General features: G+C 40.4%; 1 protein-coding gene across 5 annotated transcripts in view; it reads right to left on the reverse strand.

Annotated features, from left to right (window-relative positions):
* Positions 1–14,424: 14,424 nt before the first annotated feature.
* The window catches only part of LOC102829843 (chromosome unknown open reading frame, human C11orf30), a 109,494-nt gene continuing 106,020 nt past the window's right edge, over positions 14,425–17,898 (reverse strand). For all 5 annotated transcript variants that reach the window (XM_006865006.1, XM_006865007.1, XM_006865005.1 and 2 more), the window contains one exon: positions 14,425–14,822. In XM_006865006.1, coding sequence (XP_006865068.1) covers positions 14,628–14,822 — 195 coding nt within the window. In that variant the 3' untranslated portion in view covers positions 14,425–14,627. The remainder of the gene's footprint in view (positions 14,823–17,898) is intronic.

Below are 17,898 nucleotides of genomic sequence, written 5' to 3' on the forward strand. Positions count from 1 at the left end.
TCTCTCCAGTATCTCCCAGGACTGCTGTGAAAATGAAGAGAAATCAGGAATGGGAGTTCACTTTACAAACTTTAGAGCATTGTATATGTGGAGGAATTATATATATCAGCGACTACCTGGTACTTGTTAAGATATCCCAGAGAGGCAGGGACATGGCTCCAGAGGACTAGAACAGAGTGTGAAGCATCCAGCTGATATAAAGTGAGGGGAGGGATGCACAAGAACACCCACACTTGCAAATAGTACTCATTTGACCTGGCACCAATGGCTGGATGATCAGAACAGACTAGAGGAAGACAGAAGACGGAAAGAAAAAAAAAAAGGAGTAACCCACTATAAGTGGATGATCTTGACCTATGCTTGTGGATGCAGTATGACAAAGGAGCAGACAAATCTCCACAGTGAGGCTCATTCCCATCCTCTTGGTACACAGGGTCTACAGGGATGGAGAACTTAGACATTGGCTACCCAAAATGCGGGGACTACAAAGGCAAGAAGTGACTGGATTACAAGCTTTCAATAGGGACCCTAGCTCCAGAGGATACAGGGAAAGGTGGAACCTCCACTGAAATGTTTCCAACCTGTCTGGATGGGGTTGATAAAAGGTAAGGGGAAAAGGACTCCTGTGGTTCAATAGGGAATGATTGCTATCAGGTCTGACAGTGAATGTTGGAAAGGTAAATGTAAATGTTTGGTAACAAAAGGAGGGGAGTGGCTGATTTTGCAGTCCAGGAGTGGAGATCCCTCAAACCATCAAGGGAGAAAAGCAAAGTGCGAGACCGTGTGCGGAGGGGCAGTGGCACTAGGGATGGAGGCAGAGGCAATGATGTGGACAGAAGGAGCAACTGGGGACCCTGGACTCAGGGAGGAAGAGGGGCTGTGTGCTGACGGCTGGGGGGGCAAGCATGTGGGGTGTTTGATGATCCATGCAGGGGATTGTGATCATTGCAATGAAACAAAATACAATAGGATGAATGTAAAGATAATGCTCTCCCATGTAAACTAATATGTAATTCACAATAAAAACTTAAAAAAAAAAGATATCCCAGAGAAAGAGTCACTGAAGATAAGCTTCTCAGTAAAATCCACACAAGTGACAAGCACAACCTCTGGGAGGTCAACTAAAGAAAGACTTGATAGTGTAGTGTAGTCTATGAGCCAGCCTTGGCTTCACCTGGGATCTTGGTAGACACGCAGAGCTCAGACCCCAGCCCAGGTCTCCTGAATCAGAATCTGTATGTCAACAAGGTGCCCGGGTGATTCAAGGCACATTAAGCCTGAGTCTTGCAGAGCCTGTGCTTCGTGCAGTTCAGCTGCCTTCACTTAAATGTGGAGCTTCCCTCTGGAATTGTTCCAAGGAGATACCAATCCTGCCTCAGGTGACAACACGGACATACACCCACCTCTTATTCCTCTATAAATAATCACTGCTGAACTGGGACATTATTATCAATATGCTCAGAATAATGAATCTGAGGAAATAAGAAATGTATGAGCTAAAACAGTTAAAATTAACAATCCTGTCTTGTTGCTTAATTTATTTGACCTGTGGCGATCCGGAAAATTCGTCAGTGCAAAATGACTCATTCCCTGAGGGCTCTGAACCAGATTCTAAAATCACCACCCATGGTTTTCCTGCACTTTGAAGTGACAGAACAAATGACAGCAGAGATGGGCACTGTCCCTGGAGTAGAGTGGCCAATACACAATCTCACAACAATAACATCCTCATCTAAAAACAACGTGCATTTTAGTAAATAAGCATTTGTGCACCTGTAGGCAGGGCCCTGGGACCAGAATGGTGGCAGGGGTGGGGGTGGTGTTTGTACAATCAACTGTACGTGTTGATGCCTCCCCCATGTCACCCCCTGTTCTTAGAACATGGAATGAACCCAACTCTCAGAGTAAAAGACTTGTGGAGCAAAAATTGGAATACTAGGTGAGAATAATCATATAGCAGATATGGCTGAGGATGGAAGTCTAAGGAGAAAGTCTGAGAAAGCACCCCAGGAAGTGACCTTGGAGATAAGGTAATCAAAGGAAGTAAGCCTTGCAAGTCCCAGAGAAAGAATTATTCTTCCAGTGGGCCAGTAATCCAATGCTATGGAAGGAAAATTCCAAACTAGTAGCCATTTGGTTCATCAACAAACTCTGGGTAACTAAAGGAGTCCTGACAGAATGCGTTGTTAGCATCTGGGTGTGTAACAACCAGCAAGGAACTGCTCTAAACTCATTGCTTGCCAGCCCGTATGTTGTTGTTGTGCTGTTGAGTGGGCCCTGACTCATAGCTGTCCTGTATAGGGTTTCCAAGGAGCAGCTGGTGGGTTTGAACTGCCAGCCCTGTGGTTCACAGCCCAATGCTGATCCTACAGTGCCACACCAGGAGTCTTCTTTGCTCATATAGCAAATGTTTACTTCCAGGCTCAGTTACATTGTTGTTGTTAGGTACCACCAAGTTGGCACCAACTCATAGCAACCTTATGTGCAACAGAACAAAACACTGCCTGGTCCTGTGCCAACCTCACAATTGTTACCACATTTGAGTTCATTGATGCTGCCACTGTGCTAGTTCATCTCACTGGGGTCTTCCTCTTTTTCTCTGACCCTCCACTTTACCTAACATGATATCCTTCTCCAGGGACTGGTCCCTCCTGATAATATATCCGAAGTATGAGAGGCAAAGTCTGGCTATCCTGGCTTCCAAGAAGCATTCTGGTTGTACTTCTTCTAACACAGATCTGTTTGTTCTTTTGGTAGTCCACAGTACTTTTAATATTCTCTTCCAACACCATAGTTCAGATGCATCAATCCTTCTATGGTCTTCCTTATTCAACTGTCCAATTTTCACATGCATATGAGGTTATTGAAAATATGGCTTCTGTCAGGTGCACCTTAGTCCTCAAACTGTGACATCTTTGCTCTTCAACACTTTAAAGAGGTCTGGTGCAGCAGATGTGCCTAATGCAATACATCATTTGATTTCTTGACTGATGCTTCCATGAGTGTTGATAGTTGATCCAAGCAAAATGAAGTCTTGGATAACTTCAATCTTTTCTCCATTTATTTTGATGTTGTTTACTGGTCCAGTGGTAAGGATTTTTTTTTTTTTTTTCCTTTACATTGAGGTGTGTCTCATACTGAAGGCTGTGGTCTTTGATCTTCTTCAGTAAGTATTTTAAGCCCTTTTCAATTTCAGCAAGCTAGGTTGTATCATCTGTGTATCCCAGATTATATTAATGAGTCTTCCTCCAATTCTGATGCCACCTTTTTCTTCATGTAATCCAGTTTCTCAAATTATTTGCTCAGCATACAGATTGAATAAGTATGGAGAAAGAATACAACCCTGGCACACACCTTTTGTAATTCTAAACCAATTGGTTTTCCCTTATACTGTTCAAACAGCTGCCTCTTGGTGTATGCACAGGTTTCTCATGAGCACAATTAGATGTTCCAGAATACTCATTAACAATGTTGTCCATAGCTTATTATGATCCACAAAATTTAAAGCCTTTGCATAGTCAATAAATCACAGGTAAACATCTTTCTGGTATTCTCTGCTTTCAGCCAAGATCCATCTGACATCATCAATGATATCCTCATTCCATATCCTCTTCTGAATCTGGCTTGAACTTTTGGAAGTTCTCTGTCAACATATGGTTGCAGCTGTCTATTATCTTCAGCAAAATTTTGCTTGCATGTGCTATTAATGATGTTGCCCGATTATTTTGTCATATTCTGTTGGGTCATCTCTCTTTGGAATGGATGCAGATATGGATCTCTTCTAGTCAGTTGGCCAGGTAGTCGTCTTCCAAATTTCTTGGCATAGATTAGTGAGTGCCTCCACTGCTACATCAGTTTGTTGAAAGATTTCAGTTTGCTTTCCATCAATTCCTAGAGCCTTGTTCTTTGCGAATGACTTCAATGCACCTTGGGCTTCTTCCTACAGCACCATTGATTCCTGATCATATGCTACCTCTTGAAATAGTTAAACATCGACCTTTTTTTCTTTTTTTTTTCTGGTATAGTATGTATTTCTTTCATCTTCTTTTGATGCTTTCTGAATCATTAAATATTTTCCCCGTGGTGGTGGTGGTTACATACTGTGGAGTTGGTTCCAACTCATAGCGACCCTGTAAATCTTTTGGGAAACAGAAAGCCTCATCTTTCTCCCACTGAATGGCTGGCTGGTAGTTTTGAAATGCTGACCTTGAGGTTAGTAGCCTGACTCGTAACCACTATGTTACCAGAGCAACTAGTTTGCCCATAGAATCCTTCAATAGTGCAAGTCGATGCTTGAAATTTTTCCTCAGTTACCTCAGATTGAGAATGCAGAGCGTGTGCTTCCCTTTTGGTTTTCTAACTCCAGTTCTGCACATTTCACTATAAAATGTGTCTTCTCGAGTTGCCCTTTGAAATTTTCTATTCAGATCTTTTACCTCCTCATTTCTTGCATTTACTTTAACATCTCTACGCTGGAGAACAAGTTTTAGAGTCTCTTCTGACATCTATTTTTGTTTTTCCCTTCTTTCTTGTCTTCTTCATAACCTTTTGCTTTCTTCTTTTGTGACAGTCTTGATGTCATCCCACAACTCTTCTTATCTTTGGTCTTTAATGTCTAATGCATCAAATCTGTGCTTGAGATGATCATTAATTCAGATGGGATATGTTCAAGGTCATATCTTGGCTTTTGTGAACTTGTGTTAAGTTTCGTTAGCTTCAACCTTACTTGCATATGAGCAATTGATGGTCCATTCCACAGTCTGCCCTGGCTTTGTTTTGGTTGATGATGTGGAGCTTTTCCACTGTCTCTTTCCACAGATATAGTCAATTTGATATCCATATATTCCATCTGGTGAGGTCCATGTTTATAGTTGTTAGTTATATTGTTTAAAAAAGGTATTTGCAGTGAAGAAGTCATTTTCCTTACAAAACTCTGTTGTGTGATCTCCAGCATCATTTCTGTCACCAAGGCCATATTTTCCAACTACTGATCCTTCCTCTTTGTTTCCAACCTTTGCTTCCAATCACCAGTAATTACCAATACATCTTGATTGCATGCTTGATCAATTTCAAACTGATGAAATTGGTAGAATTCTTCAATTTCATCATCACTGGCTTTAGTGATTGGTGCATAATTTTGAATAGTAATGGTACGAACTGGCCTTCCTTGTAGGAGTATGGATAGTATCCTATCACAGACAGCACTATACTTCAAACAGATCTTGTTATGTTCTTTTTCATGTTGAATATAACTCCACTCCTCTTCAATTTGTCATTCCCGGCATAGTAAACCATGTGATTGTCAGATTCAAAATGGCCAATACCAGTCCATTTTAGTTCACTAGTTTCCAGGATGTAGATGTTTATGCATTCCATTTCATTTTTGAGAACTTCCAATTTTCCTAGATTCATATTTTGCACATTCCATGTTCCAATTATTAATGGATGTTTACAGCTGTTTCTCTCATTTTGAGTTGTGCCCTACCAGCTAATGAAGATCCCAAAAGCTTTACTACATTCACATCATCACAATCAACTCTACTTTAAGGAGGCAGCTCTTCCCCAGTTGTATTTTGAGTGCCTTTCCAGCATGAGGGGCTCATCTTCCCTCACTATATCTGACAATATTCTGGTACTTTTCATCATGCTTCGATATTTAATAATCTGGTGCTGACAGTGTTCCATTGCTATTCATAAGGTTTTCAGTGACTAAATATTCAGAAGTAGACTGTCTCTCCTTCTTCTTAGTCTGTCTTTGTCTGGAAGCTCAGCTGAAACCTGTCCACTGTGATTGACCCTGATGGTATTTAAAATGCCTGTGACTTAGATTCCAGAATCACAGCAACTATAAGCCACCATAGTCCAACAAACTGACAGACAAGTGGTGGTATATATATATATATATATTGCTGTTAAGTGCCGTTGAGTTGTTTCCGACTCATAGCCACCCTGTATAGGGTTTCTGAGGAGCAGCTGGTAAGCTTGAACCACTGACTTTGTGGTTCAAACCAACCTTGCAGTCTGTACATTAACCTGCACTTAATACCAGCCATACCAGGACTCCATTATATATATATGTGTTGATATATATGTATGTATGTATATCCTAGTGTGGCGCTGTGGGCTAATGCGTCACTGCAAAGCCATTTGAACTGCAAGGTCGGCGGTTCAAGCTCACCAGCTGCTCCTTAGAAACCATATACAGGGTCGCTATGGGTCAGAATTGACTCGACAGCACTTAACAACAACATACATACATACATATACAAAGGAGTCCTGGTAATGCATTGGATTACTAACTGCCAGGTCAGCAGTTTGAATCTACCAACCACTTCACAGTAGAAAGATAAGGCTTTCTGCTCCCACAAAAGATTTACAGCCTTAGAAACCCTATACAAGATCGCTATGAGTCAGAACTGACACGATGGCACACAGCTATCTATATATATACATATGTACATACACATATTTCACTGGTTCTGCTCTTCTAGAGGACTCAGCCAAATGCCCAGGAAAGCTGTGCAGAGAGAGAAGGGATTTGGCTTGAAGACAAACCCAGCAGACACCACCTGCAAGGACATAGCAGTTGATCCCCTGGAAGACCAAATAGCAGCCTAGGGATGGATGCTACTGAACTGAATGTGAGAGTGAATCTTACCAAGGCTGTTAATAATTTCACTAAGTTCTTTTCTGAATATTGTCTTGAGATTCAATTTAAGGCATAAGAAAAAAAAAGAACTGAAAAAGCTCAGTACTGTTTTCTTTAACTGAAAGAATTTTTTAGAACTCCCTAGAATATTCCACTTTAAGGACTCATTGAGGGGCACATTGTGCGGGATTTCAAAGGAACCTTCATATTGCAGGATGGTGGTATGCCTGGAATTCTTATCAGGTACTATATGAAGAATTTGGTAACTTTGAAAAATAGCATACAGAGGAGCCTTACCCATAGAGAGAATCCTTAACTCATTCACTGCTGCAGATTCGATTCTGATTCATAGCAACCACACTGCAAATAATCCTTAGTAGGTAGTCAATGGGGAGTGCCAAGCAAACGTATTTCTTCCAAAATGCTATGGGAGGCCAAGAGTGAGATGGAGTGGGTTCTCTGTAGAGATCTAGGCAGTCTTGGTGAAGAAGGTGAGTTTCAAGCTGGACTCAAATGCAGAGAGTATAAAGTGTCCATGTGGTAGTGGACGGAAGCAGCAGGCCTGGCTAGCAAAATGGGCTTTGAAACTAGAAATGTAGGTTGAGGCTGTGGCTATAGCTAAGGGCAAGAGCCTTACATTGCAGAGCCATTGAAGATGTTTGAGAAAAGACAGAAGGAGATAAGACTAGCATCAAAAAAGAAATCTCAAATATACTTTTCTATCCCAATGAACCAACAGGGCTACCAGTACTTTGTAAATAAAGTTTGCCAGCTCCAAATGCTGAGAACTTTTCAATGCCTCCATTGCTTTTCAAGACCCAGACCTGGAAGATCCTGACAGTCTGGTGTCTCCTTGCCTCTCTCACCACGCTGCCTTGCCTTCAGAGCTCCTGCTCCACCGGACCCACCCACCACAGGACTCTGGCACTTGCTGGTCTGTCTACCTGGACAGCTTTACCACTTTCCTCCTCTTTACCCAGTTAGACTCTAATTCTCCCTGTCCCTTCCAGTACGACTTAAGCCAAGGGAAACACTCCCTAACCTTCCCATCTATGTACTTCCCCATCACAGCGCTTACCACTCATCACATTTCGTTGTGATTCTTGATTGACATGTCTCCTCTAAGTTGGAAGTTCCATAAGAGCAGCAGTTTTTGTCCCCCTGGATGATACATATTGCTGTCGTCGTGAAGTGCCGTTGAGTCAGTTCCAACTCATAGCGACCTTGTATAGGGTTTCCTATAGAAGGAGTGGCTGGTGGGTTTGAACTGCCAACCTTGTGGCTCAAACAGACCTTACAGTCCAGTGTTTGATCCCACAGTGCCACCCTAGGACTCCGGATGACACATAGTGCCCAGTTAAGTATTTGCTGGAGGAAAACTGAAGACACCAGATAACACCATCGTGTGTACAGTCATGGTGATGGGGAGGCAACTTGTCTTTTTTATAACAGTTGTTCAGTGCCATTGAGCCTGTTCCAACTCATAGAGACCCTGCATGGGGTTTCCAGGGAGCAGCTGGTGAGTTTGAGTCCAGTGCTGATCCTACAGCACACCAGGAGTCTTTTTTTAAACAGTTGTTGTTAAGTGCCATCTTCTGACTCATAGTTGTCCTGCATAGGATTTCCGAGAAGCAGCTGGTGAGTTTGAACCGCCAACCTTGTGGTTCACAGTGCTGATCGTACAGTGCCACACCAGGAGTCCTGCCACAGTAGGAATCAGATAATGAAGTTGTAGGACTCACTCGGTCCTCTGCTCTTTTAAGCCTCTAGAGGTTTGTCCAAGGTCATACGACTTACCAAGATTCAAACTCAGGCCTGGCTGGTGTAAGAGAATGTAAAATGCACACGTGTTCTCAGATAGTGTATATAATGTGAGCATGGGAATAAGAAGAGGGCATAAGTCTTGTCACAAGTACAAATACGACCCTACTGAGTTTCAGGTCTTGTTTTCAATATATAGGTCATCATGCTCACTCACCTAAGGACTATAAACCTGCAAGCACAGACAGCAGGCTTTCTGAGAAAGGCCTTGCTTATATGGTACTTTCTCACTCCACTTCCTTATATGGGGTTAGTGACACATAATTGAACTTAGAAAAGCGTGTACTGAGCACTTCTGTGTGAAGGCATCTGACAAAGGCTGGTGAAGCGATCAGGTTGTAGACCAGCATCAGGTTCCTCTTTCCTTCCAATGGCCTGGCTTTGGTGGCACAAACACCCTCTATGGAAAGTAGCAATTTTTGGTTCAGAATGACCCCTATCAGCATTATATGAGTTGTGGTACATCATTTAACTTCTTTGTTGTTGTTGTTTATAAAATTGAAATGATATAACTGCTAGACTGAAAACTACTGACCACCTCTTTGTTCCTGGCATTCTTATATGCAGTCTCATCTCGTCTTCACAGAAGTACCACGGGCACACCTTGCATTACTGGGAGGCTAACTGAGAGAGGGGTTGGGACTTGCTCAGGTTCATATAATTGATAAACAGAGGAGTTTGGGCCTCAACTCTAGATCACTGTTTCCTTTGTACTGTGTCCCCATTCCAGCTGGCCGTGGTGAGAGGTTCTTTGAAAAAAGCACATATGAAAATTGTGCACAGAACAAACTCCACTGCCAAAAATGCACACAAGAAAAATACACACATGAAAAACTGCTCACAGGGAAAAAAGCTTGTATTCACAGGATTATAACGGAAGAAATTCTAGCCTGAATCTGAGCCGGAGGTCTAGTCCGAATCCTACCTTTTATACAAGAATTTTTCTATATGCATATTTTTCCCTACAGGCATTTTTCCTTGTGTACATTCATCACTGGTTTTTTTCTTTGTGTGATTTTCATGTGCTCTTTTTTTCTGGTTAGGATGGTGAAAACTGCACAAAAGAAACATATTTAAAAGCAAGTTTTCAACTGTCAAGCTGTATGTGATGTTAAGAATGTTAAACAACTTGGTACCTACAGAGAGGAAGAACTATAACCAAAGATTTCAAGGGTGATGAATTGATTAGCCTAGAAGAGATCATTTTTCCCTCAAGCGCACTGTTATTTCCAAAATTCTCAATTTAAATAATAAAAAAACAAAATGGCCCAATTAAAAAATGGACAAGGGAATAGACATTTATCCAAAGAAGATAGACAAATGGCCATCAGGGAAATTCAAATCAAACCACAATCATACATCATACCCTTCAGGATGGCTATAACCAAATACAGGTGTGCTGGTGAGTAGGTGAGAAATGGAACTCATACACTGCTGGTGGGGAATATAAAATGAGGCAGTTGCTGTGCAAGAGTCTGGCAGTTCCTCAAAAGGTAAAGTGTTACCACTGCTGTTCAGACTCAGAGCAACTCTGTATGGGATTTCTGAGGTACAGCTGGTGGGTCTGAACAGCTCCCTTGTGGTTCAAATCAGTGCTTATCTTAAAGCTCTACACCAGGACTCCAGTGTTAATTGTTAAAAGTGCTGTGGAGTCGGTTCCAACTCATAGGGATCCTCTATAGGGTTTCCAAGGCTTTACATCTTCCAGGGAGCAGAAAGCCTCCTCGTTCTCCTGCTGAGCAGCTGGTGGGCTTGCACCACGGATCTTGATTCAGTATTCAGCTTATACCATGGAGCCACAGTGTGCCTAGTGTTACCCTTAAGACCCAACAATTTCACACGTAGGCATTTAGCCAAGGGAACTGAAAATATATGTCAAATTTATCCTAAGTTCAGAGCTGTATTATTTACAAGAGCTGAAAAGTGTAGGCAATCTCAATGTCCATCACCTGATAAATGGATAAACCAAATGTGCTGTATCCATGCAATGGGGTATTCAGCCATAAAAAAGAATGAAGTACTAATGTGTGCTACATGGATGAACCTTGAAAACGGTATGCTATGTGGAAGGTGCCAATCACAAAAGACCACACATAGTATGAGTCCATTTTATAAAATGTCCAGAGCAGGCACATCTATAGACAGAAAGCAAATTAGAGTTTGCCTAGATCTTGGCTGAAAGAGAAGATCAGAAAGATGTTTACCTGTGCTTTGTTGACTATGCAAAGGCTTTCGATTGTGTGGATCATGACAAGCTATGGACAACATTGCAAAGTATGAGTATTCCTGAACACTTAATTGTACATATAAGGAATCTGTACCTGGACCAAGAGGCAGCTGTTCGAACAGAACATGGGAACACTGAATGAGTGTGCAACAAGGTTGTATTCTTTCACCATACTTATTCAACCTGTATGCTGAGCAAATAAGCTAAGAAGCTGGGTTCTGTGAAGAAAAGCATGGCATCAGGATTGGAGGAAGACTCATTAATAACCTGAGATATGCAGGTGATACAACCTTGCTTGCTGAAAGTGAAGAGGACTTAAAACATTTACTGATGAAGATCAAAGAGCACAGCCTTCGATCTTTACATTGGATTGCATCTCAATGTAAAGCAAACAAAAATCCTCACCACTGGACCAATAAACAACATTCTTATCAACGGAGATAAGACTGAAGTTGCCAAGTACTTCATTCTTCTTGGATCAACTATCAACACTCATGGAAACAGCAGTCAAGAAATCAAAAGACGTATTGCATTAGGCAAATCTGCTGCACAAGACCTTTTTAAAGTGTTGAAGAGTAAAGATGTCAGCTTGAAGACTAAAGGGCACCTGACCCAAGCCATGGTATTTTCAATAACCTCATATGCATGCGAAAGCTGGACAGTGAATAAGGAAGACCATAGAAGAATTTTGATGCTTTTGAGTTATGGTGTTGGAGGAGAATATTGAAAGTGCCATGGGCTGCCAAAAGAACCAACAGATCCATTTTGGAAGGAGTGCAGCCAGAATGCGCCTTGGAGGCCAAGATGGCCGAACTTTGTCTCTCATACTTGGGACATATTGTCAGGAGGGACCAGTCACTGGAGAAGGCTATCGTGTTTGGTAAGGTGGAGGGTCAGAGAAAAAGAGGAAGACCCCCAACGAGATGGACTGACCAAGTGACAGCATCGATGGACTCAAGAGTAGCAACAACAGTGAAGTTGGCCCAGGATCGGGCAGTGTTTTGTTCTTCTGTGCATAAGGTCGCTATGAGTAGGTTCCGACTCGATGGCACCTAACAACAACAACAACAGGGCTAGGGCTTGGGAGAATAAAGGTGTAGGATTGGAGAGTGATAAATAGGGGGTATAGTTTAATTTGGGGGGGTGACAAAAATGTTTTAAAACTGTAGGGAGGGCTGCACAAGTCTGAATATACTAGAAAACATTGAATTTTATACTTTTAATGGTTATATTGAATGGTATTTGAGTTATAGTTCAATAAAGCTTTTAAATTTTAAAAATACCTCTAGATTTGCCATAAACTGCATAGCACTACTACACATGCTGTGGATTCCGACTCAGAGCCACCCTATAGGACAGAGTAGAGCTGCTGTTATGATTTCTGAAACTTAAGTCTTTACAGGGGTGGGCAGCCGCCTCTTTCTCCCATGGAACAGCTGGTGGCTTTGAACTGCCAACCTTACAGATAGCAATCCAATGCTTAACCCACTGCACCACCAAGCCTCCTTCTGCAATACTTTTGTTTTTAGGTTCCAACTCATAGCAATACTGTATAGGGTTTCCAAGGTGCAGCATGTGTATTGTAATCTCTAAATAGCCTTCATAGGGATGACTTAAAATTCCTTTAGCATTTCATTATATAGTATGTAAGACTACTAATGCTAAACTTTCAGTAAGAGAGTGGCTAGAGATCCATCCATGGTATCACCATCCATCCATCCAGTTACTCAAACAAGAAATCTAAGTCATTCTTGCTTCCTCCTTCCTTCACCTCTCATATCCATTTTATCAGCAGGAAGCAAGCTCTTGTTTATAAACCCCATCAGGGTAAGGCTGTTGGTTCACTGTGTTTAGAATAATATCTGGCATGCAAAGAATGCTTGGTAAATATTTCCTGAAGAAAAAATTCATGTCCTCCTTGTTATCAGCACCTTTAAATTTCCCTCACTTGATTATGTTAATATCTATAGTAGTAATAATAAAACATAGACTGAGGCAGTTTCATCTGCCATTCAAACTGCTGAAACATATTAAAATTCTGCAAGGAACATAGGTATGTTATGCTGCCAGAATATGTCGAACATAATAATTTTATTCAAGTTTGCTCTTGTAACCTGATCCACAAATATTTAAAAGATATTTTATTTTATAAAAACTTACATGTGTAAGTAATGAATTGTCCATAACAGAGAGCTTAGCCTGAAATACATGGATAGGTCTGAGGACTCGTGAGCCCCTAAAATTGTATGCAAAAACCTAACATGTATATTGGCATATGTATTTTTTGGTGAGAGAGTTCATAGTTTAATCAGATATTCAAAGACGTCTATGACCCAAGAGAGGTTAAAAAATTATTTAACTAGAAACAGAGTCACAAAGTCTTCTTAAACATGAATTTGTACAATAAAATAATATCCAACAGCTCCATCTATGGGTAAGTCATTATCACCAAGTAGAAAGATTGACAACTCCCAAAGAGGTCAGTGCGTCTTCTGAATGCTTGGATTTAAATCTTCAGTGTCACTCTAGTTGGAATTCATTAACTACAGTATCACAGCTTTTGTTTATAACGATGCAAAAATTAGGAGACTGTTGATAAGTTCTACTTACAGTACTTCAGCACCAAAAAATTGGGCAGTTATGCTGATATAGGTATATACAGTTCAATATTTGTCAGTCTTAAAATGCTTATTTATAGTGAAATCTATATAAAACCGTTAAAAACTTTTATATTTACATTTTTAAAAATGAAAAGTATAGTTTCCTTTGCCACAACTTGTCAAAACTGACTCTTACCCTCACTGACTCTTACCCTCCCTCCCTTATACACCTCATTCTACTTGTGACAGACAATGATCACAAGACCCAAACATATTGCTTGAACAAACTGCATCCTACAAAGGTAGAATGCTTAAAAACATTACATTTAGGACTAGAAGTGAATGTTTTATACATTTCAAAGGGGGGGTAAACAAGTATATAAAAGTTATTTTCAGTCTCAGGCCAACATAAATGTGCAATTTCAAAGTAAGAAAGCATCACATGAATGAATAATTTGTTTTCCTTAATGTAACTAACTGAACATTTCCTTTGGGCCAGAAAATGTTTCTTTTCCTCAGCTTCACACTGAAACATTTTCTCAAGTTTTTTTTTTTTTTTTTTTTTTTTTTAAGGAGGGAAGGGAGGGAGGTGGAGAGAGTAGTCAATCCTGGTTTACAGGAAATGTATTAGAAGGAATACAGACAGCTTTGAGATTTTTACACTTAAATAAATAAAAGGCCAAGTGTGCTGCCTCAAGCACAAAGAACCAACACAATAAATTAGCATATAACTGGTGAGAATGTACAGCCACCAAAAAGCACTTTCCACTAGTAGTGATCCCATTTCCACCATCCAACAAGGATTCTTTAATGCCAGCATTTTCCTAGATATTTTGTAAACTAATTGTGAACTGAGCAAATTAAAAATGTTAACCAATTCAATGTTTCCAGGGATTTGCCAAAACATACAAGATTTAAAAAAACTGTCCTGACACACCATTTGAAAATACAAACTATTCAGTCTTCTCTTTTGATATTTTTGCTCAGTAGAAATCAATTGAGGAATATTCACAGGAAAAGTCTCTTTCCACCACAAGACAAACTTTTCGCCCAACAGAGAAAGAATGTCAAGGCTTAAGTCACTGTAGATGTGCATTTTGATTTTTGTTTTGTTTTGTTTTGTTTTGTTTTTAAAAAAGTACATTCCCCCGTGAGTTTTGTCTTGTTTTCAAATGCTGCTCCTGAAGCAATATCTTGTTGAGACACTGTTGTTTCAGGGTCCACAGCCTAATAATGGGCAAAGTGCTTTCTTTAGACATCAAAATACAAGGGCTTCCCTGGACACTTGGTACCCAAGCAGGATTTAAAGTGCACTCCTGTGTCCAAATCGCTAGGACCGTTCTGCGGAGCTCTGAGAAGGGCTGGGCTCAGTTCCATCCTCCGTGCTACTGTCTATGTCTTGCTCCATGGCTGTCTCATCATCGTCCAGCTGCTGACTGGTGAAGTTGTTGAGCTCAAGGAGCCCACTGGGCTCCACAACCACATTGGAGCTCGAGTGGCAAGGAATAGCGTACTGGGGAATGGCCTGGAAGAGAAGACACAGGACAGAAGCATTACAGCGAGAAAAGGGAACAAAGAAAAGAACATCCGTAACACACTATAGGGAAGGATCACAGGGAACTGCCAGGCACTGTGCTAGGTACATTCCCATAGGAAATGCTACTAAACCTCTGTACACTGTGAGGAAGGTACTAGTCTTTGCAAATGAGGAAGGGACTTGGAGTTCTGGTGTGGCGCTGTGGGTTAATGCACTGGACTACAAGGTTGGTGGTTCAAGCTCACCAGCCACTCCATGGAACCCCTATACAGAGTCGCTATGGTTTCAAACTGAATCCACGGCACTTAACAACAACAAGGAACTTAATCCAGACCATACAATTAGTGAGTGGTAATAGTAAGATGCAAATTCAAGTCTTGTACAACCCAAAGTGCTCTTTCCACTCTTATATGGTGCCTCTGCTAACAAAGGAGGCTGAAGTCTGGTGTCTAATTCCAGACAGACTTTCAAGGATATTTTAATTTAATCATTAAGTAAATTTCAATGAAAATGTAGTCTAACTCTGATATAATATCTGCAAATCTTTTGGTAACCCTTTGGTGGTTCCAAGGGGATGTTATTTGAGTCGCACAGTAACAATTTTTATTGAAAATGAGAGTAATGAAAGTATTCAAGTTCAAGAGAGGTCAAACTGTCTTCTAAAACATACACTTATCAGTAGACAGTTATACAGTATGGACATAGTTATGACCTTGTTGGATTCTTTTTTGTATTAGATATTTAAAAGGCAAATCAATTCATGTGATACTCTTGCTAAATAATACTCTACAATTATGTACTATTGTACTTGCTATAAAAATCAGACTCCTTACCATGGCTTCAGCCTCTGCCAAACACACATGCACCTTAAGGCCTTTGCACTAATTCTTCCCCTCTTCCTGGGATACTCTTTCCCCAAATCTTTCCATGGCTGGCTCTATCCTGTCTTCTGTACTTTAGCTCAAAAGCTTAGAGGAGCCTCCTTCTATGAACATGAAACAAAAACTACAGGGCTGGACTCCACTTCCCATGACATCCGGATAAGCTTTCTTCATTGTGTTTACCATCTATTTGATAAATTGCTTCTTGACCTTAGAATTTAAGCTCCCTGAGAGCCTGGACAAGAGCATAGATCTTAACTAGCTTGTTTAATGCCAGATGCTCAGAACTTTAAACAGAATCTGACATACATTAGATGCACAATGAACATTTGCTGAATAAATGATACATTTCTACTAACATTAAAAACCCCAATGCAAAGTTAAATATCAGCATTTTGAAAATATACCTTGCCAAAATAACCTTTAGTGGGGGAGATGTTAATTTAATTTTAACACTATCAGCAAATAATGCAAGCTGCCTAGGCACTGATTCTAAGGTGGAGGGTATTTTGGTTTTTTATTTTTGTTTCCTCCTTTCTTCCATATAGCTAATCACTGAGATAACAGCACTGTGGGAAAAGTACTAGATGGGGTCAGGAGACCTGGGGTTTAGCTCAGCTCTGGCTCTGACTGTCTGTGGGCCTCAGAGTAAGTCACTTACTACCCTTGTTTAATCCTGTGTAAAATATAGTGGGAGGAGAAATGCTTTTCAGATCTTTGTAAAGTTCTATAATTCTATGAATTCCATATAAAGAGACTCCTTCAGGAGAGAAGATTATCTCCATCTTGTTTACTCCTCTGTCCCCAGCATCTAGCACAGTACCTGGACTACAGAAGCAGATAAATAATATATGTAGAATGAATGGATGAACGAGTGAAATATACACTCGTCTATAATGATGCTTTTTATTCAAAGCATTTAATATTAAGCATGCTGAATTTTTATAGTGTATTCTTCAATGAATGAAAGCACTTTTACAAACTTCCTTCACTAATCTTCATAGGTATTTTACTGAATCAGTAAAATGAGTAATTCAGATCAAAGCTACGCATAAATAGTAAGATATGAACTGTTTTAGTAAGATATTACCGATGACTGATTATAGTCACAGGAACTATCTTTACTGAGAGAGCCTATGTCAGACACTTTATCAGGTACTTTATATACATTTTCTCACTTAATCCTCTAAACAACCCTGCAAGGAAAGTGTTACTGTTTCCATTTCATGGGTGAGGACACTGAGGTACAGAGGTTAATTCAGTTGTATGTGAGCAAGGTCACATCACATGCAAGCAAGCAGAGTATCTAGGTACTTGTGACTTCCAGAGCTGGCCTCCCCTCTGAAACAGCACGCCGAGTACATGGTACGTGCCGAAAGGTAACTGAGTGTTCTGTAGAGGACTCACTCAGTAGCTACCATCTTTGACACATAAAACAAATCACATGTATATTTTTACCAATGCACCAAGAATAACTTCTAAATACTCTATCAAAAATTCTTTTCCGATACTGTATATATCCATCTAAATCACCAGTACATTTTAGTGACAACAGTAATACAGAATGTAAGCCCCTTCATCTGAACTGTAGGCAGTCCTCTCATAAATCCTGTAAAGAAGCTATTACTTACTCCCTTTTCACTGATGAGAAAACTATAGCAGAGCAAGGGTAAGTTGCCTTGCCCAAAGTTACCCAGTAAATGGCAATGCCAAAACACCACTCCTTCTCTACTATAGCCTATCTCTTTAAGGGGACAAAAAAACAAAACTTCTGTCAAGAATCATTTAATTCACTAACATCTATATTTAGTGAATACATTTAAAAAAATAATTAAAATTAGCTTTTAATTCCATTTTTTCCTTTTGAAGTTCATATTTATAGACAGGAACACATTATTTCGGTAATTCAATAGCCTCCCTTCAAATATTTCCTCCATGCTTAATTCTGGCTTTAATTGGTTTAATATTGGTTAGTTTACACTCTCTCATAGCTCACTGTCATGGCAAAGATAAAGCTACCAGAGGAATTTCCAAATCACACACCAGCAAGTCTATGATAAACCATAGACTATCTACACTTCCTGGTATGGTGCTGTAAGAAGCACAGGACTGCTAACCACAAGGTCGGTGGTTCAAACCTACCAGCAGCTCCTAGGGTTGCTATCAGTTAGAACTGACTGGAT

Source organism: Chrysochloris asiatica, unplaced genomic scaffold, assembly GCF_000296735.1.
Source record: "Chrysochloris asiatica unplaced genomic scaffold, ChrAsi1.0 scaffold00074, whole genome shotgun sequence".
NCBI classification, from domain to species: domain Eukaryota; kingdom Metazoa; phylum Chordata; class Mammalia; order Afrosoricida; family Chrysochloridae; genus Chrysochloris; species Chrysochloris asiatica.